This window comes from Macaca nemestrina, chromosome 19, assembly GCF_043159975.1.
Source record: "Macaca nemestrina isolate mMacNem1 chromosome 19, mMacNem.hap1, whole genome shotgun sequence".
Taxonomy (NCBI): Eukaryota; Metazoa; Chordata; class Mammalia; order Primates; family Cercopithecidae; genus Macaca; species Macaca nemestrina.
Genome location: NC_092143.1, coordinates 73,915,310 through 73,941,185, shown reverse-complemented (window position 1 = coordinate 73,941,185; position 25,876 = coordinate 73,915,310). Strand labels below are relative to the sequence as shown.

Genomic DNA, 25,876 nt, shown 5'->3' with positions numbered 1-25,876 from the left:
TGAAATAATTGGAATTCAGCATAGTTAATGTCTATATTCCTAATATGTCAATAATTTAAGAATATTTACTTTGGTAATACTACCAAAGTCTTATTTCTACCTCAGGATGTGTTTCCAAGTTATACAAAGAAGTAACAACAAAAAATCAATAGTAGCAAATTATGCACTATCTACAAGTGTTGTCTACATTCTCCAAAACTTTAGAGGCTCTGATATTTATAGTAATTGGGCTTTACACATTAATTATGACATGAGTTTGGACAATACAGACAGCAAGTTTAGATTATTGGCCTAAATAACATTGTTCTCTGACTTGGTTTCTATTCAGATCATTGCTCGAATTCTCTTTTCATTTTTGAGTAATGAAACCTCATTGTAGAAATCACTAGAGACGGACAATCTGTGTCGTATTAGCACAATGAGTTTGCACCAAGGGTGCGTTGAACCTCGCAGTACATAAATACAGGCGATTGTGCTCAGAACTATTTGTAAGAAATATTTCTAATAAATTATATACTATTTAACCATCCATGTGAAAAAATGCTTCCACAACATTTCATCATTTAGTAGTGATGAATTGTGAAGGTTTAGATATATTCTTTTTTGTGCTTTATTGTCTTTGGCACATTTCCAAGGGATTTTTACACTTTGACCAGTGAAAGGCCAGGGACAATCAGTACATTTTGTTCTCCTCTGGCCTTAGTCGTAATGAAAATACCCACCTCGTGGCTATGATTTATTAGGCATTTACTGTGTGCATGGCATTGTTCTAAACACTTCGCATATATTAACCACTAACCCATAACCACCCTGTGAGGTCATTGCTTTTATTTCAAGTAGGAAATGAGGCCCAAGACCACATATCAGTGAGGAAGCACTAACTCGCCCGAGATCACGCGGGTAATAAGTAGCAGAACTAGGATTCAGATGTGAGCCTGGCTGTAGGTTTGTGTTCTTTCTGCTCCAACGTGCTGTGGACAGTGTCAGGAGCAGTGAGTTCCGCCTTTCTTTCTGCCCACATGAGGTTAGGAAGGATCCTCTAGTGTCACTGGGTCACCACAGTATCGCACAGAGAAGAGGCTGAGTCCTGGCAGAATCTCTGGAGACAGGTGTAGTTTGAAGAATTGTCCTGGCCCTATCGGCTTCTGCCACCGCCCCACCTCCCCAAAATCCTAGCAGCTCCAGAATTTCTACCAAGGAGGATTAGGGGAAATGGATGGAAGGCAGGGATCGAAGCCACATTTGACAGACAACACTTTACATAAGGAAAGTGAGGAAGTTGTCTATTCTACTTTACGTAAGGAAATTGTCTATTGTCTATATCAAAGAGAGGAAGGTGATCGTGAGGAGGGGAGATAAACTTCCCACACCAGCCGCCTCTGTCCTGCCACTGGCAACCCCCAGGCCCCTGAGAATCATTTGGGAATTATACATTTTGGACATAGAGCCCATGTTGGGGAAATGATATGAACTAAAAGTGCAGCACTCTGCTCATAAAAAAGGTAAGAGTTGCTTAATCCTAATGCTGTAAAATTTAGTCACATGTTGAGCCCCTAAACCTTTGTTGATCAGGCCAACAGCATGATAAGAGTTGTCACATTTGTCTGCTGGGAGTGACCCACTCCATCCCCAGGTACCAACTGCTGTAAAAGCACTCAATTAGAAATCAGTGTTTCCAAGTACCTACTCAATCTGCCCCTGCCAGGCCTGGGCATCTCCCCACCTCTCATCAGTCTCTTCAGTTAAAGAAACAAACATCTCCACAATAACCTCCTTACCCTCTATACAGGATGTAATGACCATCAAGTGAGAAAATACGGTGAACTAGTCTCCAAACTACAGTGCAAATAGCTATCTTTTACGACGCCAGTTTTCTCAATAATATCTCTGTTTTTCAAAGGAAATACCTAAGGAAGACAGAGAAGTCACTAATGGTAGAATTGAAGGCATCCGCCGGGGGGATGTTTGGGGGTCCTCTCCAGTGCTAAGATTGGGTATATTTATCTGCTTAGCCCAGCAGCCCCCAAACCCCTCTGCTTTGTACACAAGACCCCTCAGATGCCTGCCTTTTATGCGTTCAGGAAGGATCTGAGGCTTCTTTCCTCTTGGTAAAGAAGACACAGTGCATTTGAGTGAAACTGGGTGCTTGCAGTTCAGCAGCTAGCGAGCCGCGCGCCTGACTTGGATGTTTTACTGGGAGATCTGAAACAACTAGGTGATTTTGCAGCTCTGGAGATATTCATTAAGCCATACTTCTTTTACTAGTTTTGTCAATCATGCTCGTTCCTTTAGGTGTGAGGTGGGCACAGATAACTGGTCGCAGTGCAATGACACACCTGTGAAGTTTGCTCGTTTTCCTGTCACTGGATTGATCGAAGGTCGTTCCTATATCTTCCGAGTTCGAGCTGTGAATAAAACGGGAATAGGTTTCCCATCTCGAGTTTCCGAGCCCGTGGCTGCTCTGGATCCAGCTGAGAAAGCTAGACTTAAAAGTAAGCACTTTTCATTTTTCAGGACCTTCCCTAAACCTTTTTAAAATGACTGCAAGAATCAGCTTCATTGCAAGGTTGTTCCTCTCCCTTCCACTAGAGGGAGACAAGAACAAGAAATCCTTTTTTCATCAGAAAATCCGAGGGGGAAAAATCCCCCAAAAACTTTGCCTTAGTCATTCTCTTAAGGGTTTTATTTTATTTTATTTTATTTTATTTTATTTTATTCAGAAACATTTATATTGTTAAACTGAGTTCCAGGCATTGTGTGTGGAATGAAGTATGAAAGCAAAGAGCCTGGAGAACATTCTTATTCCCATTATTATACATTCCAAAAATAATTTTTTTTTCTGCCTCTAGGTCTATTTCTTTACCTTGGAGTCCTCCCTTAGAGCACTAATATCTCAGCACAGTACGTCTCTCTATATCAAAGGAAAAACAGATAGACAACATTATGTCTAATCTAGGTTTGAGTTCTCATATTAGACTGTCAAAAATCATCTTTTCAGGCCAGGCGTGGTGGCTCACACCTGTAATCCCAGCACTTGGCAAAGATGGGAGGATTGCTTGAGCCTAGGAGTTCTGAGAGCAGCCCCGGCAACATAGAAAGACCCCAGCTTTACAAAAAAAAAAAAAAAAAAAAAAAAAAAAGCCAGGCATGGTAGCATACACCTGTAAGTCCCAGCTACTTAGGAGGCTGAGGTGCGAGGATTGCTAGAGTCCAGGAGGTCAAGGCTGCAGTGAGCTGTGATCACACCATTGCACTCCAGCCTGGGCAACAGAGTGAGACCCTGTCTCAATAATAACAATAATAAAAATCTTTCAATAAATTTAGTCTCCAAGTCTTAATGTCAAAACCATGGTACATGAATCATGCCCTATATTTGTTTCATGGAAACCCATATGGCGTCTCCAACAATAGGGAACATAAAATGACATTACGAGAAGTGTTGGATAGTAACATTTCAGTCTTATGCCAGGCTTCTCAACCTTGGCCCTACTGGCATTTTAGGCCAGTAATTCTTTGTCGTTGCGGGAGGTGGCTGGGGGTGTCCTGTTCATTGCCGGAGGCTGAGCAACATCCCTTGTCTCTAACCACTAGATACCAGCAGTGTCATGGAGACACTACCAAATATCACCTGAGGGGCAAAATCACCTTTGTAGAGGACTGCTGGTCTATGCTCCATCACAGTGTTATTCTTTACCTTCAGTACATGTAGTGGCATCATAAAAGTCTAATTAAAATAAAGTCACTGACTGGTTGTGGTGGCTCACACCTGTAATCTCAGCACTCTGGGAGGCCGAGGTGGGTGGATCACCTGAGGTCAGGAGTTCGTGACCAGCCTGGCCAACATGGCGAAACCCCATCTCTACTAAAAATACAAAAAATTATCCAGGCGTGGTGGCAGGCACCTGTAATCCCAGCTACTTGGAAGGCTGAGGCAGAAGAAGCATTTGAACCCGGGAGGCAGAGGTTGCAGTGAGCCAAGATCACGCCACTGCACTCCAGCCTGGGCGACGGCGAGACTCCATCTCAAAATGATAATAATAATATTACCATTTCCCCAGCAACCGTGTCCCATCAGGCTCCTTGATTGCTCTTCAGTCACTTTTCACCAACCCTCTGACTTCCTGCCCTCTTTTCTGAACTTGCAAATTCCATCTCATACATTCGTTTTCTCCTCTTTTATCAATTCTAATCAAAATAAGATTTGTTTGCATTGAAAATAAGTTATCTTCTTCACCGCCTTTCCGTTTTTGCACAAACTCTGACAGAAAGTCCCCTGGTTAATGCAAGAGTAGAACCACTCTCTCTTTCTGATGTTTATGGGATCATACAAGTGAAATTTCCTCTTTAACTTTGTACCCGTATCATTCATTTTCCTTGCTCAGGATCTCAACTGATTTCCTTTGGAGATAATGTTTTTCAAAATGTAATGGGAAAGATTTGCTTTGCTGAGCTTTACTGCAGGATCAGCACTCCCTCTCCTCTTTCATCTTATTATGACAGATAAATAACTACTGGACTTACAATTTTCTGGAAATGTTTCTCCCAAACGCATGCTATCTATTCAGAGGGGATGAGCAAGCCTACCTGTTCCAGGAGATTCATATTGAACAGTTAAATGAACACAGGTTACTTACCTAGCTTGTGCCAGTACAGTTCCAGAAACGTCCACGCAGCCAGTCCAGGCAGATTCCAGGCTCCAGGAGATTATGAGTACCTTGAGGACAGGGGCTGTGTTTCCCACAATGCCCTCTACATGATTGATACCATTCATGGGAAAACACAGAAGTCTACTAGTAACAACCCCAGTTGTGACTAATCTGGCCACTTCCCCAACTCATCAGTGCAGCTGATAAATTGCACACTTGTGAACGTTTGTAATTCTTCTATTTGTCTTTGTTCAGGTCGCCCCTCAGCACCCTGGACTGGACAGATCATTGTTACTGAAGAAGAACCTTCAGGTAAGAAGTCTGGTTGCCCCAGATACTATTGCTGATGTTTTGCTAAGCAGTTTGGCTTTTGTTGTAGAGGGTGCCGTGTGTATTGCTTAAGATGTTTTGGGAAGAACATTCTAAAATATATGGAGATTGTAAGTAACTTAAGTCAGAGAATCCCATTTTATTTTCAAAGCTTTATTAAGATGTAATTATCATACAATATACTGCAAATATGTAACATGTACAATTTGATAAATTTTACACGTGTATATACCCGTGAAACCATCACCATTTTCAAAATAATGAACGTATTTATCACCCCTAAAATTTCCCCTTCCCCTTTGTAATTCCTCCCTTTCATGTCTCTCCATCTCCAGCCATCACTGATCTGCTTTCTGTCACTGTAGTTTGCGTTGTCCACAATTGTAGATCAATTGAATCGTGTTCATTTTTGTCTGTTTTTCTTTACTCAGCATAATTATTTTGAGATTTATCTACATTGGTGTGTGTATCAATTCATTCCAATGTATTTATCCATTCACTGTTGAAAGCTTCTATGAACATTCTTAACTGTTTCTGTGGACATAGGCTTTCATTTATATCGTGCGTAAATACCTAGGAGTTGAATGGATGTGTTATGTGGTAAGTGTATGCTTAATTTTTAAAGGAACTGCCAACTGTTTTCTGAAATGATCGTACCGTGTTCCATTCCCACCAGCACCACATGAGAATTCCAGTTGCTCCCGCTTTGTCACTAGGACTTAGTGTGGCCAGTCTTTCTAATTTTAGCCATTCTAGTGGGTTCATAGTGATATTTCTTTGTGGCTTTGATTTACATTTTATTGATAATGTTGAGCATCTTTTCATGTGTTAATTTGCCAGTTTTTGTGACATTGGGCATCTTTGTCAAATCCAGGTATTCTTCCTGTTTTTTTCCCACTGGAAATGTTATAGCGTTCGTTTTTACATTTCACTCTGTGACGCATTTAAAATTAATTTTTTCTATGTTACAAGAAGTAAGGGTCTCAGTTACTACTATCATTCATACTTGCATATGGCTATTAAATTATTTCAGCAATATCTATTGAAAAGATTATTCTTTACCCAACAAATTTGTCTTGGCAACATTGTCAAATTCAATTTATTACGTTTTTGTGGATCAATTTCTGGAATCTCTATTGGTCAATTTTCTTTCCCCTCTATCAATATCATACTGTCTTTATTACTACGGCTTTTCTGAGTTTCATTTTATTTGACATATAAATTTTAGCATCTTAAAATCAGTACAAGTCCTCTAATCTTATGTTGGTTTTTTTCCTCCCAAAGTTGTTTCAGCTATTCTGTCTTTACATTTCTATATAAATTTTAAAATCAGCTTATCAACTTCTACAAAACACATGCTGGGATTTCAACTGAACAGTATTGAGTCTTTTGATTTATGAACATAGCCTGTATCTCCATTCATTCAGCTTTGCTTTCATTTCTCTCACCTTAGTAGTTTTAGTGTGCAGGTCCTGCACATTTTTATAGATTTACTCTCACGTATTTCAGATTTCTGATGATGCTGTAGATGGTATTGCTTTTTACTTTAATTTGTTTTTGATGCTATTAGAAAGAAACGCAATTGATTTTTGTATATTGATTTTGTGTCCTGCATCCTTGCTGAACTAATTTATTAATTCTCACAAACGTTAGGGTTTTTTATGAAATTTATTATGGATTTTCTATTACAGGATTATGCCATCTGTAAATAAAGATAAATTAATGGCTTCCTTTTCAATCTGGATACCTCTTATTTCTTTTTCTTTCCTTATTGCTCCATCTAGAACCTTTAGTACAATGTTGAATAGAAGTGGTAGACTGGTCATCTTTGCCTTTTCCTGATCTCAGGGGGAAAGCATTCAGGCTGTCACCATTAAGTATAACATTAAGTGTAGGTTTTGTATAGATATCCTTTATCCAGTTGAGAAAAATTTCTTATACTCCTGGTTTTCTGAGAGTTTATATTAGGGAAAAGCGTTGGATTTTGTCAAATGCTTTTCCTGTTTCTATTGAGAAGATCATATGATTTTTATTTTTCCACTTAACATGTTGAATTGCATTGATTAATTTTAGATTATTAAACCTAAATAAAGTAAGTGACGCAAACTAAACCTCACAGTCTTGGGTTGAATGTCACTATGTTATGCTGTGTTATACATTGCTGGAGTTTATTTGCTAAAGATTTTTTAAGGAATTCTTGCATCTATATTCATAAAAGATATTGGTCTGTGGTTTTTCTAGTAAAGTCTTGGCTTGGTTTTGGTATTAGGGTAATGAGTGGAAAGTGTTCCCATTATTTTAATTTTTCGAAAGAGCTTGTGTGGACTTCTATTTTTTTTTTATTAAACATTTAGTATAATTTACCAGTGGAGCCATCTAGGCCTGGAGGTTTGTTTTTTGGTTTGTTTGTTTTGTTTTGTTGTGGGAAGCTTTTACACTGCAAATTCAATTTTTAAAATAAATTTAGGACTATTCAGGTTATTACTTTTTCTTGAGTAAAATTTAATAGTTTTCATCTTTCAAGAAACTTATTCATTCATAAAGTTGTTCATATTTTCTTATTATCCTTTTAATATCTGCAGAATTTGTAGTGGTGTCACCTCTCTCATTCCTGATATTCGTGTTTTACCTCCTTTGTCCTGACCTGACTTTTCGTAGTCTACCTTCCAGTGATATTATATTACTTCACATGTAGTGTAAGAATTTACAACAGTGCTTTTTTTTTTTTTTTTTTTTTTTTTTTTTTTTTTTTTTTTTTTAGACAGGGTCTCTCTCTGTTGCCCAGGCTGGAGTGCAGTGGCATGACCATGGCTCACTGCAGCCTCAACTTCTTGGGCTCAAGCAATTCTCCCATCTCAGCCTCCCAAGTAGCTGGGGCTGTAGGTACATACCACCATACCTGGCTAATTTTTGTATTTTTTGTAGAGATGGGGTTTCACCAAGTTGCCCAGGCTGGTCTCAAACTCCTGAGCTCAAGCAATTCACTTGCCTTGGCCTCTCAAACTGTCTGGATTACAGGCATGAGGCATCGTGCCTGGCCTGCAACAGTATTATTCCATTGCCCACTCTTACCCTTGGTGCTGTTATTGTCATACATTTTATTTGCATATTATTGTAAACTACATAATATGATATTATTATTTTGACTGTAGTCAATTATCTTTCAGAGATATAAAATGTAAGAAAAAAGGTTTTATTCACTCACATTTTTATCATTTCCGTTGCTTTTCATTTCTTTGTATAAATCCAGATTTCCATTTGATATGATTTTCTTTTCACCCGAAGCACTTCCTTGAACATTTCTTGTAGTGCTGGTATTTTATCCTTTGTTATGTGAAAAAAAACCTCTATTTTACCTTCATTCTTGAACTATATCTTCACTAAGTATAGAATTCTAGGTTGACAGTTTTTTCTCTCAGTACTTTAAGAGCTTTGTCCAGCATAATGCAGATCTACACTACAAGAATGATTGCTTTTATTCTTATTTTTGTTCCTCAATATATAATGTGTCTTCTCTATCTGCTTTTAATATATTCTCTTTATCACTAGTTTTTACCGTTTGATTATGATATGCATTGCGTAGTTTTCTTCGTATATCTTGTGCTTAGGGTTTGCAGGTTTCTCTAATCTGTGAGTTTGTAGTTTTCATCAGATTTGGAAATTTTTCATCATTATTTCTTTAAATATTTTTTCTGTACCCCATTATTTTTCTTGACCTCTGGAGTCTATGTATTTCCAGTCTCCTTCCCCCCTGCCTGATAAGACCAACTTCACTGTTACTATAAACTGAAACTGTCCTAAACTTTACTAAAACTATAAACTCAGCTCCACTGGGTCCTTGGCTCCTGCCTGTCTGCTTATAGGATTCAGTGCCCCACTTATTTTCATATCTGAGCCAGGGTAAATCTTGCTTGTTGGGGGTTCATGTGGCTCGAAACTCTAGATGCTCTGGGACTTCTGGGATCAGGGTGCCTCTGAAAGTTTGTCCTTGCTTTCACCCTAACACTCCTGACCTGGCCTCAGAACTAAAGATAAGAAGAGTATCCTAGATTCCTTAGCTCTATATTCTAAATGAGCAATGGGGCTGGCCGCTGTGGCTCACGCCTGTAATCCCAGCAATTTGGGAGGCCAAGGCAGGAGGATCACTTCAGCTCAGGAGTCCAAGACCAGCCTGGGCAACATAGGGAGACCTCGTCTCTACAAAAATAAATAAATAAATAAATAAATTTGAATTATGTAGGTGTGGTGGTGTGCACCTGTGGTCCCAGCTATTTGGAAGGCTGAGGTGGGAGGATCACTTGGGCCCAGGAGGTCAGGGCAGCAGTGAGACAAAATTACACCACTGCACGCCAGCGTGGGTGGTAGAGTGAGACCCTTTCCCCCACAAAAAAACCAAAACAACAACAACTGCTCAATGGCATTTGAAGAATGAATGAATGAATGATGTTGTGGGCGAATTTTAGAGACAAGGTATTTCTTTATACTATGGAGCCATAATTAACTCTTCCTCCACAAAGAGAGCAGCATCTGTGGCTCTCTGAGTATCCTGGGCTACCCAGAATGTGTGCTTCTCATGTTTCCTTGTTGTTTTTCAGAGGGTATTGTGCCTGGCCCCCCGACAGACCTCTCTGTCACTGAGGCCACCCGGAGCTATGTGGTGCTCAGCTGGAAGCCCCCTCGTCAGCGTGGTCATGAGGGCATTATGTACTTTGTGGAAAAGGTAAGATTCTAGAATCAACATGACCTCATACTACCTCCTAACGATTTCTTTAGAAAAGTGGAGGCTAAATTCCCAGGGACAATGGAATGAGGGAGGAGGGGAACATTTCCTGAACTCACTAGATCTTTATAAACTGTGAACTTTCTCCATAGAACGAAGTGTATAACACAGAACTGTGCCTGAAAATCTAGGGGTTTATGGATCCCCAAGACTCACCCATAGACTCCTAAGAGATCCACACCCAATATCATAGCCCCTACAAGAAGAGAAATGTTCCTGAAATAGTAGATTGCCTGTATGACAATGTTTTCTAGGGACCTTCCTGTCTCCCTTGCTCGGTAATGGCTTTTCATCTCTCTACCACTCCTCCTTCTGTAGCAGGGCATGAACATCGTGAGGCTAGAAGGGAGCGGGGAACAGAGAAGGGGCAATACTCTCAAATGGCCGGGAGTGTGGAGGACAGCAACCTCACGCCGCTGTACTTGGCTAGCTTCACTCTGAGTGCAGATAGCGGAATGAGGTCAGGGATCACAAAACAGTAAATATTGGCAAGTTCTTTCCCCAGATAGCTTACAATTATGTTGGGAATGAGAACATTAGAGAAGGCAGCATGCAATGAAGGCCCAGAATGGGTGGAACGAATGAGAACGGTATGTGAATCAACCACACATCCGTATTTGAGGGGAGTTCTGATAAGGATTTATGCCCAACAAATGGAGAAGAGCCAAGACCTGTACAGGACATTATTTTGGGGGAACTGACTGCCACAAGTGTAGAAACAGGAGAGCTGCCAGGCAAGGCACAGGTCTTAGAGGGGCAAGAAGTCCTTGACTAACAGGATAATGGCTACTGGAAAATGACATTTAAAGAGAATTTGCTTAAAACGAGGTTCAAAATCCATTTGTTAAAAAGGTTCTGATTAGGATATAATTGAGAAAATGAAAGAAAATAAGTTTATTTTATCCCATATGTAAGAACTTTATATTTTTATTGGTAGCGATGCACCATTTTTTAGAACAATAAATGAAACAAGTGTTTGTACTTTAAAATTTTTTTTAATAAAATTGTGTGGTAGCATGAAAAGGTATCATTTACTTTACATTTTACTTTCATAGCAAAATCATAGAATTTTTTTAAATAAAAATACGGTGCTCAATTAATTTTCCTAAAGGTCGTTCTCTTTCATCCTTAATACTGTTTTGGTCATTCGATTTTGTAACACCTATTAGGTCACCTTCCCTGATAATTATTGCAAGATAATACGTTTCATAGGTATATAGGTGTATGCAAACTTCTGCAAATTAGGTAACAACATAAAGACAATACGCAAATATCTTTGAGCTGCATTCTTCACTTCCTTTTTATTCCTAGGAAATTGGTAACAATGGATGCCTTATCTCCTCTACATGCAATATGGATATCTTCCAAGAGAGTCTTGTTTTACAGAAATAATATTAAATTTTTATATACTTTCTAGATATCAACTTCAAATATAATATAACTTGAGTAGTATTCTAAGCTTTTTTTTTTTTTTTTTTTTCTTTTGAGATGGAGTCTCTCTGTTGCCCAGGCTGGAGTGCAGTGACACAATCTCAGCTCACTGCACATTCCACCTCCCCAGTCTAAGCAATTCTGCTTCAGCCTCCTGAGTAGCTGGGATTACAGGCGTGAGCCACCACGCCCGGCTAAACTTTGTATTTTTAGTAGAGACAGGGTTTTACCATGTTGGCCAGGGTGGTCTCGAACTCCTGACCTCAAGTAATCCTCCTGCCTCAGCCTCCCAAAGTGCTGGGATTACAGGCATGAGCCACCACGCCTGGCTGCATTGTAAGCTTTTTAAAAGAAAATAGATGGCAAAAATAGAGTGGTGGATCGATGTTCATTTCCTAGTGTGTTTAATACACACCCCCACTGAACCTCTTTGAAACACTCCACAGGAAGAAGGTTCTGAATAACCTCTGTGACAGTAATTACTGTCTTTCCTATAACAAGGACACATAACAACAATTCGGAGGCGTTTTCTGCAGATGAGTCAGCTTTGGCTGCTGCTGAACATTTCCTCTGGTCATATAAACTCTCATTTCTCTGTGGAAGCCTGTAACTTCCCCAGACCCAAATACCTATGAGTTTGTGATTAAAAATTTAAATATTCTTCCTCCAGCACACCTATTGGCATGGAACAGAAGGGGGCGTTTATGAACACAGTACTATGTAGAGAGGCCTGCACAGGGCACAGCACACAGAACACCCAGGATGTTGGGTATTGAGGACACAGAACACATCCAGGGACCTGGGGTACATTTGCAGAGCCATCCAAATGTCAAACTGTTCTGAGCTGAGACTAAAATTATTTCTGATGCAGCTCTTCTGATATGCTGACCTTTCTAAAGGGAAAAAGGTTTGTGCGCTCCTGTGCCTGCCGTGTCTGTTCCAGGACGCCCTGCGCCCGGCATGCTGCCCTTTGGGCCACCCCTGTGCTTGTTCTTCTTCACGGCATGTCCTTGATCCCCAGAATGGGTGAAATCGAAGGGTTTATTAGCAAGGGACTCAGATGAATCAGTCCTTGGACTTCCAGCCTCCCCATCCTACTGTGTTCTTTTTAGTCCCAAACATTTTCCTCAGGTGTTTTACATCCTGAGCACTTTCTCTCACTCCCCTATCAAAAATCCGATCGTGTCAGAGACAAGGACTGTATCACTCGTTAACAGCAGGAATGAACATGGCTAAGATTTGCACTGTTCTAAGCACCTTACATTAATTAACCCACTTAATTTTTAGAGTAGCCTTATGTGGTAAATACCTTTGTTTTTATTATGCCTGTATATTTTTACATGTTTTGTAGAGATGGGGTCTCCTTGTGTTGCCCGGGCTGATCTCAAACTCCTGGGGTCAAGTGATCCTCCTGTTAGCCTCCTAAAGTGCTGGGATTACAGTTGTGAGCCACTGTGCCTTCTGTACCACTCCTCCTTCTGTAGCATGAACATCGTGAGGCTAGAAGGGAGCGGGGAACAGAGAAAGGAATAACAGATCATGCCTGTTTTGTAGGTGAGGAAACTGATGCATAGAAAGGTATATAATTTGCCCGAGGTCACAGAGCTGGTGCAAAACAGAACTGAGATTTGAACCCCAGCAGTCTGGTTCAGGTGCATAAATCCAACTATTACACTGGGTCGCCTTTCAATCTTCCCAGGCTTGTCTTCTCCTCTGGAAAATGTTGACAATCATACAATACTACCTCCACAATACCTACTCCATGGCATAGTTGAGAGGTGTAAAGAGTTATAATGGCTTATAAAGTTTTCGGCGCAGTGAAAGGCAGCTATTTTTTTATGAGAGTATAAACAACTGATAATGGCCTAAGAATTTGCCGGGGCGGAATATGTCAAAAGAAATTAAAGCCATAAACAAAAAGATTAAAGGTCTGAGAGAGTTTCGTCCCACAGGAGACAGCAGACACACAAAAGATATATTATAAAAAACACTGCAAGGAACTTTAGAGGTTACCTTGTCAAATTGGCTCGTTTTATAGAAGACGAAACTGAGGCCGAGAGCATGTGTGTGGCTTTCCAAGGTCACGTGGCTTGTTATTAACACAAAGGGACCAGATCCCATCCCTTTGACTCCTCTATGCCATGCCATGTTACCTCCTTATCAAGTCAAGGAAGATCATGCTGTGTGATGGACTCATAAACTTAAAGTCCCAGAAATGGACCATCCTGACAGCTGGTCAATCTGTCACGAGATGTGGATATCAGAAAAGTCTTTTGAAACTGTTAAAAATTTCTCTAGCAAAATCAGGCAAGAGTTTCTAAATTTCTTCTCTGACCAACCATGGGCCAAGTTGGAAATTAGGAGGGAAAAAGGATTATCAAAGGCTTCTGACAGTTTTCTCACAATATCTTCTACCAGAGCTCAAATATACACCACGTCCTTCATTCGAGGATTTCCAAGTCACTCTACATCATTTTCATTTTAAGAATAGAGTCTCATTAAATTAGTTTTCCCATTGATTATTCTAAGACTTGAGCAAAAAAAGAGAACATCTTTTTTTAATCTGGATTTTATTGATAATCAATGCATATATTTACAGGGTACACTGAATATTTTGATACATCCTTGAAATATGTAATGATCAAATCAGAGTAATTGGGGTACCCATCACCTCAAACATTTATTATTTGTGTTGAGAAAATTCCAAATCTTATCTTTTAGGTATTTTGAAATATATAATAAATTATTGATAACTGTAGTCACCCTACTGTGCTATTGAACACTAGAACTTATTTCTTCTAATTGTATTTTTGTGCCCATTAACCAACCTCTCTTCACCACCGCCCCCAACCCTTCTCAGCCTCTGGTAACCACCGTTCTACTCTCTACCTCCACAAGATCAAATTTTTTAGCTCCCACATATGAGTGAGAACATGAGATATTTGTCTTTATGTGCCTGACTTATTTCACTTAACGCAATGACCTCCAATTCTATTCATATTGCTGCAAATGACAGGAGTTCATTCTTTTTTATGGCTAAATAGTATTCCGTTGTGCATATTTACCAGTTTCTTTGTCCATTCATCCACTGATGGGCACCTGGGTTGATTCCATATTTTGGCTATTGTGAGCAGTGCAGCAATAAACATGGGAGTGCAGACATCTCTTTGACATACTGATTTTCTTTCTTTTGGATATATACCCAGCACTGGGACTGCTCGATCATATAGTAGAAGAACATCTTCATCTTTCATTCATTTAGAAAAAAAAATACTGTAGTTGATTATGTACTATTTGCCAGATGGAATTCTATGCTCTGTCATAAAGCAGTGGATAAAGCTCCCTGAGCTTATGTGATTTGCTCTTCAGTGGAGGAGACAACAAATAAATAACTTAATTTCAAATAGTGATACATGACTGAAGAAGAATAAAGCAGACTAAGAAACAGAGAGTGATAAGAAAAGGATCAAGAATTCTTTTAAATAGGTAATGGGCAGGCCAGGCGCAGTGGCTCATGCCTGTGGGAGGCTGAAGTGGGTGGATCACTTGAACCCAAGAGTTAGAAACCAACCTGGGCAAAATGGGGAAACATCATCTCTACAGAAAAATACAAAAATTAGCCAGGTGTGGTGGCATGTGCCTGTAGTTCCAACTACTTGGGAGGCTGAGGTGGGAGGATCACTTGAACCCAAAGAGGTCAAGGCTGCAGTAAGCCGTGATTGAGCCACTGTACTCCAGCCTGGGTGACAGGGTAAGACCCTGTCTCAAAAATAAAATAAAATAAAATAAAATTTAATTAGAAAATTACCTGACCCCGAACTATCCTCGAAATAAGGCTTTTGTAAGCAGATTATTGTGTTTAGTTAACAAAAGAAGCGGAGTATTTAAGTAGCATATTTTTCAAACAATACAATGCTATATTAGTCCATTTTCATGCCGTTGATAACGACATACCAGAAACTGGGTAATTTATAAAGAAAAAGAGGTTTAATGGACTCACAGTTCCATGTGGCTGGGGAGGCCTCACAATCATGGTGGAAGGCGAAACGTGTGTCTTACATGGTGGCAGGGAAGAGACAGAATAAGAACCAAGTGAAAGAGGTTTCTCCTTTTAAAACCATCAGCTCTCGTGAGACTTATTCACTACCATGAGAACAGTATGGGGGAAACCGCCCCCCATGATTCAATTATCTCCCACCAGGTCCCTCCCACACACATGGGAATTATGGGAGCTACAATTCTAGATGAGATTTGGGCAGGGACACAGCCAAACCATATCAAAAGCCATGTTTGATTTAGAGAATCCTACAAACTTTAGATGCCTCATCCCCTATTTCCTCCGAATCTCTCCTCCAGTCCAGCTTGCATTACAAGGAGTAGTTTGTTGTAGATAAATGAAACTTGGAGATGCCTGGCCTGGATTCTCGCTTGGGCTTGCTGTGCTTTCAATGAGTTTCCCTGTTCTTGCTGCAGTGTGAGGCAGGAACAGAAAACTGGCAACGAGTGAACACGGAGCTCCCTGTGAAGTCTCCCCGCTTTGCTCTGTTTGACCTGGCCGAGGGGAAATCCTACTGTTTCCGCGTGCGCTGTTCTAATTCTGCAGGCGTTGGCGAGCCCTCGGATGCGACGGAGGTGACTGTGGTAGGGGACAAACTTGGTAAGCAACTGTAAACTTCTTTTCCTTCAAGAGAAAATTTCAAAGCAAGAATCTAACTAGTATATGTGTATTTGGCCAGGAGTAAAAATGGTGACATACTTCTTTCATATTATAAATTTACTTGATGGCTATACTTAACCTATGCATTAAACAAAAATTCATTGTTTTTGTTTATGAAAAGTAAACTTCTTTGGGAGTTTCAACAATATTGATAATGTGTTTTTTCTGAAGTTCATGGACATTTAGTTTATCCATACTCCCTAACTGTTTTTAAATTTTTTGCTTTAAAAAATACCATGTAGGCTAGGCACGTTGGCTCATGCCTGTAATCTGAGCACTTTGGGAGGCTGAGGCAGGCAGAGCACCTGAGTCCAAGAGTTTGAGACCAGCCTGGCCAACATGGTGAAACCCTGTCTCTACCAAAAATACAAAAGTTAGCCAGGCGTTGTGGCGCATGCCTGGTAATTCCAGCTATTCAGGAGGCTGAGGTGGGAAAATTACCTGAACCCAGGAGGCGGGGGCTGCAGTGAGCCAAGATCCCACCACTGCTCTCCAGCCTGGGCGACAGAGCGCGTGACTCAGTCTCAAAAAAAAAAAAAAAAAAAAAAAAGAAAATCATAAAATAAAGCAGCTGTCCCTTTGACATGATGCAGTATGTAAAATACCTAGGTGTGTGTTTGTGCATAGATAATAAGGAAGAATTTTTAAAACTACCTGAGTTTGATCACCATGTTCCTCTTTCTCAGATATCCCCAAGGCTCCTGGCAAAATCATCCCGAGTAGAAACACAGACACCTCGGTGGTAGTTTCATGGGAGGAGTCCACAGATGCCAAAGAGCTGGTTGGGTACTACATAGAGGCGAGCGTTGCTGGCTCTGGCAAGTGGGAGCCCTGTAACAACAACCCCGTGAAGGGCTCACGGTAACTCAACCGGGCGTGCAGGGTGGGCAACCATAGACAACCATATGTCTCTGGAGCTGCCATAGACACACACAGCACGCAGACATCCAGTGAAGGAGATTTTTTTTAAAAAAAACATTACACTTTTTGGCTGGAAGTGGTGGCTTACACCTGTAATCCTAGCACTTTGGGGGGCCGAGGTGGGAAGATTGCTTGAAACCAGAAGTTCAAGACCAACCTGGCCAACATAATGAGACCCTGTCTCTACAAACAAACAAACAAAAAAACACAAGAAAACATTATACTTTAAATAAACCAATGCAGTGGCAGGCCTGTAGTCCCAGCTACTCAAGAGGCTGAGGTGGGAGGGTCCCTTGAGCTTGAGTTCAACTACAGCTTGAGTTCGAAGCTGTAGTATACAACGACCAGGCCTATAAATAGCCACTGCCAGCCTGGGCAACATAGGGAGACCCCATCTCTAAAAAACAAAACAGAACAAGGCTGGATGTAGTGGCCCATGCCTCTAATCTCAACACTTTGGGAGGCCAAGGTGGCCGACTGCTTGAGCCCAGGAGTTTGAGACCTGATCGAACCCAGGAGTTTGAGACCAGCCTGAGCAACCTGGCGAAAACCTGCCTCTACAAAAAGTACAAAAATCAGCCCAGCATGGTGGTGTGCTATAGTCCCAGCTACTGAAGAGGTTGAAGTGGGAGAATTGCTTGAGCCTAGGAGGTCAAGGCTGCAGTGAGCTATGATCACACCACTGTACGCTAGCCTGGGCAACAGAGCAAGACCCTGTCTCAAAAAACAAAAAAGCAAAGCAAAACAATTACACTTTAGATATTTAAATGAATTTAAAATTGATCATATTAGATGCAATACGTCTTTTTTAAAAAGGTTTACTTGTGATGTTAAACACTTAGCAACACATAATGCCAATTATTTTAAGAGTTCGTTTCATAGTGCTTTTGCTGCTTCTTCCTTTTTTACGCCTCTGATTTTATATCTAATATGCACTGTGATATTAGATTCTGAGGATCTAATATGCTCTACTTAACATAAATTACCCAGGAATTTTAAATGAAGAGAAAAAAGTATCAACATTTTACAAATTCTGGACATCAACATGATTAAACCCAGTGCTAAGTAGACATAGTAACACCAAAACAAAGACATTCAGAATAATTTGCTGCCTCTTTGTATCTGTTTCTAATGGGGGGAGGCTTGTTTTTATTCTTGCTTCCAACCGTTTTATCAATCAGCTTTGCACATTGGTGGTGAATTCTGGTCTGCACCCAGACCAGAGACCAATCTGAGAGGGGGATGCCGCCCTCCCAGAAATTGTCAAATAGACTTGTTCGGCACCTTCTGGCTTGGACCGCTTCTCAGTCCGAGGACCCCCATAGAATGAGTTGGTTTTGCAGAACGTGAGATAATAGAGGTAAACAGATTAATTAGGGAAGGCAATATGTTTTGTAAGAGATTCTTTTAGGCCGGGCGCGGTGGCTCAAGCCTGTAATCCCAGCACTTTGGGAGGCCGAGACGGGCGGATCACAAGGTCTGGAGATCGAGACCATCCTGGCTAACACGGCGAAACCCCGTCTCTACTAAAAACACAAAAAATTAGCCGGGCGAGGTGGCGGCGCCTGTGGTCCCAGCTACTCGGGAGGCTGAGGCAGGAGAATGGCAGGAACGCGGGAGGCGGAGCTTGCAGTGAGCTGAGATCTGGCCACTGCACTCCAGCCTGGGCGACAGAGCGAGACTCCGTCTCAAAAATAAAAAAATAAAAAAAAATAAAAAAAAAGAGATTCTTTTAGCCTATTGGTGCATTTCATTTTTCCTCGGAGTTATCCAGCATTTTCCTGGGACTATTTAGAAATGCTGGTGGTGTGTAGGCAGGAGCTGTTGGAGGGCAGGCACCATTTTTTGTTCATCTTTTGTCCACAGTACCTAGCTCAGTGTCTGGAACACCGAGACCTCAATAAATATTTGCTGAAGCAAGCTGACTCTAAGGACTAAAGGACTGGCCTAGATTGTGGCTCCTTGGTTAAATACTTGAACATGCTAATACTCACAGATTTGTTAGCAGACCTGTTATTTCCTCTGGCTGCAGTCCTTAGGATGGATTCAAATGTTACAGTGATTCATAAAACAGCTATTTATAGCCATAATAGCTATGAAAAGAGTGAGGCTGTTTTACGGATGAAGCTGCCCATGGATTCATGCCTCATTATTGGGTCTTCATATCTAAATGGTAATTCTAGAATCCATTGTTCACCTTGTCTTCAGATTCTATAGTAATTTCCCAAGTAAGTACGTTCCTTGGCATGCAGGGAGACAGTGACTAGGCCTCTATGACAAGGAGCTACCAATGCCTTACAGCCATAGTTATGTACCTGAAATAGTCATTAATCATATTATTAATTGGGTATTAGGCTTAATACCTGGGTGATGAAATAATCTGTCAACAAACCCCTGTGACACGAGTTTACCAATATAACAAACCTTCACATGTATCCCTGAGCCTAAAATAAAAGTTAAAAAATACATATGAGTTGGCTGGGCTTGGGGGCTCTTGCCTATAATCCCAGCACTTTGGGAGGCCGAGGCAGGTGGCTCACGAGGTCAGGAGTTCAAGACCAGCCTGGCCAAGATGGTGAAATCCCATCTCTAGTAAAAATACAAAAAAATTAACCAGATGTGGTGGTGGGCACCTGTAGTCCCAGCTACTCAGAGTCAGCTACCCAGCTTCTCAGACTGAGGCAGAGAATTGCTTGAACCTAAGAGGCGGAGGTTGCAGTGACCTGAGATTGCACCACTGCACTCCAGCCTGGACAACAGAGTGAGACTCCATCTCAAAAAAAAAAATATATATATATATATATGAGTTATACTCTAAAATTATTAAAAATAATAATATTAATACTAATTATTATTTCTTAAGTGCCTCATATATGCCAGGCCCTATAATAGGTACTTTATATACTTTATAACTAACCTCTACATGGAAATTACCATGTAAGCATCATTATCCCTATTTTACTGGTGAGCATTCAGTGAAGACCAGGGCTCCTCATTTTTTGACAGGTTGGGTTTAGAAAAGTGCCTTAGTTACCTTCTTGTCTAAAGTATATACATTACCTGAATCTTTCTACATCTTTTTCTTTCTTCAAAAGAATGAATTATTAGCTGGGCATGCTGCTTACAACTGTAATCCCAGCACTTTAGGAGGCTGAGGTGGGAGGGAGGATGGCTTGAGGCCAGGAGTTCAAGACCAGCCTGGGCAACACAGCAAGACCCCATTTCTATTTAAAACAAATTACAAAAAAAAAAAAAAAGAATTGTTTTCATAAAGCCACATCCACTCCATTAAGCTAACAATCATCTTCCCTAATCTTCCTCCTAGGAAAATATTTTAAAACTTTTTTCCTTTTAGATTTACTTGTCATGGATTGGTGACTGGTCAGAGTTATATTTTCCGGGTCAGAGCAGTCAATGCAGCTGGACTTAGTGAATATTCCCAGGATTCAGAAGCTATTGAAGTCAAAGCTGCTATTGGTAAGTTCCTTATGCATAACTGTATGGGGGAAAAATTGATTTTTCTATGTTAGAAAAGAAGATACTATCATCTCCAGAAATTACTTAGCTTCCAATATTGCTGGATGATTGCATCCTTAGATGATCATTTTCTCTGACTCTAAGTGATGTCTAACCTTCCATAGCTGTCATTTCACAGACCTTCATCACTTATCCAGATTCTGTGCATCCGTAGCCTTTTCATCTTCACGAGCCCCAGTTTCCTCAGATATTTCCCATTGTGTGAAACTCCATTCTAACTTCGTGCTCATCCTGGGACTGCGAAGGGCCATCCCAATTCCATGAAGTGGTACATCACCCATAACACAGATCATCTTGTCCCTAAAAGCCATTTGGTCTATGCCAGAGCCTGGCTTGTTTTTGCTAACAGAACATTAACATGCTTCTTATAAACCCCTCTGAAATTCATGCAAGGCACATGGAATTGCTTAATCGTACGTTTTATCTCTGCTTGCAAAGTAACCAACGGAATAAAGCGAGTAATAAAGTAATCATATGTGTGTATGTGATGTACCTCCCAATCTTGGATAAAGTAGAAAAGGGACCCAGCTGATTAGAAACAATAGAAATAATATTTGTGGGTGAGCACAGGGGCTTACACCTGTAATCCCAGCACTTTGGGAGGAAGAGGCAGGCAGACCGCTTGAGTCCAGGAGTTTGAGACCAGCCTGGGAAACATAGTGAGATCCCATTTCTAAAAATAAAAATAAAAATAAATTAGCCAGGCATGATGGTGCATGTCTGTAGTCCCAGCTATTCAGAAGGCTGAGGCAGTTGGATCACTTGAGTCCCAGAGTTCAAGGCAGCAGTGAACTATGATCTCACCACTGCACCCCACCCTGGACAACAAAGCAAGATCCTGTGTCTGAAATAAATACATAAATAAAATAAAATGTTTGTATAGTAACACATGTTTTTTAAAAAGATGATTTAATATTGATTGTCTTCAGTTAGCATCTCATATTACTTTTTCATATTCCTTATAACATAGGAGTCAGGCACAGTGGCTCACGCCTGTAATCCCAGCATTTTGGGAGGCTGAGGTGGGTGGATCACCTAAGGTCAGGAGTTTGAGACCAACCTGGCCAACATAGTGAAACCCTGTCTCTACTGAAAATACAAAAATTAGCCAGGTATGGTGGTGCATGCCTATAATCCTAGCTACTTAGGAGGCTGAGGCACGAGAATTGCTTGAACCCAGAAGGTGGAGGTTGCAGTGAGCCGAGATTGTGCCAGTGCACTCCAGCCTGGAGGACAGAGTGAGACTCCATCAAAAAAAAAAAAAAGAAGAAAGAAAAGGAAGGAAGATTCCTTATAATGTGAACCATTGTAAACATATCTCTTTGAGGTTGGGAGGTACAGACCATTACTACTGTAGTACTGCACATAATTCGAAGTGTTATAAAATCAGGATCTTTAATGTTATGTCTCTTGTGCACTTTATCGTCCTTTTTGCATTCTGTTGGATAATAGGGCTTATATCTCTCAAGAAATGTCTAAGATTTGCTTTTCCTTATATATACTAAAAACCCTTTGGGTTGTGCAAATTGAAATGGTTCCTATTCTATCTGTGGCTTTTTTGTTCTCATTTCTTCTTTTTCCGGAATATGGAGAAGTTGAAATGTTCTTTGGTGTACATTCTGTGAAATGTAGTCTTTCATATTTCTTGCAAATGCGAGCAATTTTCTTTAAGCCAAGATTGTTTTTGTTCTGCTTGTGGTCCTAATGTTTTTTTTCTTTGTTCTATCCCGTAAGAGCAACTGATACTCTGTCCGGGCTCAATGCGTTTCTGTTGTCTGGCAATTGTAGGGGGAGGAGTGTCTCCAGATGTGTGTCCCGCACTGAGCGATGAGCCTGGTGGACTAACCGCCTCCAGGGGGCGCGTGCATGAAGCCTCCCCGCCAATCTTCCAGAAAGATGCTTTGCTTGGTAGCAAACCTAACAAACCTTCACTACCCAGTAGCTCTCAAAACCTGGGCCAAACAGAAGTGAGTAAAGTAAGTGAAACAGTTCAGGAAGAGCTTACCCCACCACCACAGAAAGCGGCTCCTCAGGGGAAAAGTAAGTCTGACCCCCTGAAAAAGAAGACAGACAGAGGTGAGAGTTGAGAAAGTGAAGCTGTTCCATCCGTCTCCATCAATGTCCTCACCTCTCATCGTCTACATCACATCCTTCATCCATGTTTGCTTTCATCAGTGTCCATTCTTATTGTATGTGTTTTCAGCTAGCCATCTGAAATGCGTACTTTCATCTGATGACGAGGAAAAGTAATTGTCTATGGGTTTGGCTTTTACACATCATTTTGGGTGCTTAATGATGCTAGAATGTTTCCAGTGGTTTGGTTATAGAGCCTTTCTTGGTTTGTCAGGCAGATACACCTCTGGCCTCATTTTGCTAAGAGAATGAGATACGAGAGCAGGAAGTTCTTGGTACTGCTAGCCTGTGTGAGGTCCTTTGAAATAGTCATGTTTGGAACACGTAGAAGAGAAAGATCTCACAAAGAAGGTGACATCGTACCAGGGTCATAGTTGTTACCTTCTTGCTCATCCTCAGATTATTAAGCGGTTATTCACATTTAACTTAAATAGTTTGCAAGAAAAATCGACACTGGAAAATTAATTTTTTAAGTAAAAAAGTATATAAAAAGAGTTAAAAATTCTAAAATAATAATAATTTAAATAGCTACTTACTACCTATTGAAATGAAAAAAGAAAAGAAAAACATAGCTATAAATATATCTTTGAGTGACCATGAAAAGTTTAAAAGTTAAAATTATAATCACATATAGCTATACTGTTTGACATATGATCCTCATTCCCAGAAGTGATTTATTGAAGACAATCTATCAGTAGGCTAAGAATGATCTGATTAGGATATTTGGTACCTGTGACTAATATATCCTAGAAGACATTGTTTTTCCTATCAAATAAAAATGAACTGATGAGCATGTGGTGATAAATTTTTAAATGCTTCTCATCCATTTCTTTTTTCTACCCCACCCCAACTTCTATAACCTCCTCTATTTTATGACACCTTTCTTTGTCCCTCAACTCGAGAGGAGATATTCATTTGAGAGCACATATTCAACAGTGCTCTGAAATAGAGGGAGAGAGAGAAAGCTTTTTTTAAATGTAAAGAATAGAAGGAGGCTGGTAAGTGGAGATGAGATAAATGTATTTTATTTTAAAAGCCTTCTTTCTTCTGATACTCTTTTTGGATAAGAATGAGATAGTTCCTTTATCTCCTGTAATCCAAATAAATATTCAGAAAATTCTCTTTGATGTTATTGCATTTCTAGATGGATTTCTTTCCACCACTTCACCCCCTCTCTTCACGGAAACTGTAATTTCAGTAGTTGAGTGAAGAGCTGATCAGCAAAGCCACATAAATGAAGGAGGACTTTTGAAATATCCTCCAAATATTTTTCTAGCTAAGCACTGATAAACATGGTGACAGCTGTATAGCATTGTACCACATGAAAAATACTCCAACATCAGATTAAAAATAATGTGACAAAAGTATTACACACTAAGAGAAAGTCACATAGCAGATTGTGCCTGTTTTTTTTAAATGTTTTCCAAAGGTGTCATTTAGCTGAGCTCTAAAGTCAATTTTTCTTGTGTGCAGACAGAGCTGTGTAGTTGTAAGGTCTCACAAGGGTAAGCGTGCCTGAATGGTGAAATGCTAATCATTTGAGAAATATATGGAAATTCTGGGCCAGGTGTGGTGGCTCACGCCTGTAATCCCAGCACTTTGGGAGGCTGAGGTGGGTGGATCACCTAAGGTCAGGAGTTTGAGACCAGCCTAGCCAACATGGTGAAACCCTGCCTCTACTAATAATACAAAAATTAGCCGGGCATGGTGGTGCACACCTATAATCCCAGCTACTCGGGAGGCTGAGGCAGGAGAATCGCTTGAACCCGGGAGATGGAAGTTGCAGTGAGCCAAGATGGTGCCATTGCACCCCAGCCTGGGTGACAAGAGTGAAACCCCATCTCAAAAAAAAAAAAGGTGTGTGTGTGTATATTATATATATACACACATATATGGAAATTCTGAATAAGCAAATTGCAGCAGAAATTGATATGTACATTCCATTTTCCTCAGGGAACAAATAAAACTAAACCACATAAAGAAACAAAAATTAAACCTTGGGAAAAATATTTCTACTTATGAGGAAAAGAATCATTTTCTTTCAGGGTATTGTACCATTTTGCTAGGACAGGTTCATTTTATCTTTGGAATAATGATTGTAGTGTACTTTTTACTGTGTCCATTGCATACACCAAGTCGAATGTCAAGTTAATGATCAGCCTCACATTTTAGTTTTATACTGCAAGGTCTAGTGCCCTCATATGTGGCATCAACGGAAATGTTTATATATAGAATCATAAATGCATTTCTGCCTACTCACAAGCTATTCATATTGCCACAGCACCACCATCTCCACCCCATGATATCACCTGTCTTGAAAGTTTTCGTGACTCAATGGTTCTTGGATGGAAGCAACCAGATAAGATTGGAGGGGCAGAAATTACTGGCTATTATGTGAACTATCGCGAGGTCATTGATGGGGTACCAGGAAAATGGAGAGAAGCCAATGTCAAGGCTGTCAGTGAGGAAGCATACAAGGTAAGCACACGACTTTCTGTAGCGTGGCGTGTCCTATGTATGACGCTATGCTTGCATGCCCAGGCACGCACACACCCAGCACCTTGTAAGAGACTCACGTCATTTCTCCAGAGTCCACTGTCTGCAGTGGCATGAGTTTTGTGAAAAATATACTGTGGTGAATACAAGTAGTTTGGCTAACCAGGCAGGATTTATATTTCCTGATTCATACACATAAGCATAATAATTTCCTAGAATATTTACTATGAAATGTGCGCTTACTGTACAAACTAATTTTTTTTCAAAACTTACGAAGTATCTACAATTAATATGCCACTAGCCTCAAGAGTCCCAGGATCCTTCCAAAGCCCTCAAGTTGAGGAAAAAAAAAAAAAAAAAAAGAGTCTCAGGATTTAATGACACTCTGGATTTTTAACTTTCTTTCTTTTTTTTTTTTCTTTTTTCTTTTTTTTTTTTTTCCTTTTTCTTTTTTTTTTTTTCCTTTTTCTCTTTTTTTTTTTTTTTTTTGAGATGGAGTCTTTCTCTGTCACCCAAGCCGGAATGCAGGAGCATGATCTCAACTCACCGCAACCTCCACCTCCCAGGTTCAAGCAATTCTCCTGCCTCAGCCTACCAAATGCTGGGATTACAAGTGAAAGCCACCATGCTCAGCTAATTTTTCTATTTTCAGTAGAGACAGGGTTTCACCATGTTGGCCAGGCTGGTCTCAAACTCCTGGCCTCAAGTGATCCACTCACCTCAGCCTCCCAAAGTGCTGGGATTGCAGGCATGAGCCACTGTGGCCGGCTGGGTTTTTAACTTTCAATGTCCAAATTACAGAGGATGAAGGGATATGGGCTTGCTGGCCAGACTCAGCTCACCACCTGTGAAGTGGCCCTTGTTATAGTCACTTGATGGCCACAA

The 25,876-nt window shown here is 40.4% G+C and overlaps 1 protein-coding gene across 5 annotated transcripts in view; it reads left to right on the top strand.

Annotated features, from left to right (window-relative positions):
- The window catches only part of LOC105478822 (myomesin 1), a 178,900-nt gene that overhangs the window by 96,718 nt on the left and 56,306 nt on the right, over nt 1–25,876 (top strand). For 3 of the 5 annotated variants that reach the window (XM_011736457.3, XM_071085595.1, XM_071085596.1), the window contains 8 exons: nt 2,293–2,492; nt 4,902–4,958; nt 9,572–9,696; nt 15,661–15,844; nt 16,591–16,765; nt 20,181–20,302; nt 22,151–22,438; nt 24,777–24,973. In XM_011736457.3, coding sequence (XP_011734759.2) covers nt 2,293–2,492; nt 4,902–4,958; nt 9,572–9,696; nt 15,661–15,844; nt 16,591–16,765; nt 20,181–20,302; nt 22,151–22,438; nt 24,777–24,973 — 1,348 coding nt within the window. The remainder of the gene's footprint in view (nt 1–2,292; nt 2,493–4,901; nt 4,959–9,571; nt 9,697–15,660; nt 15,845–16,590; nt 16,766–20,180; nt 20,303–22,150; nt 22,439–24,776; nt 24,974–25,876) is intronic. The other 2 variants (XM_011736454.3, XM_011736455.2) reach the window with 1 other exon arrangement.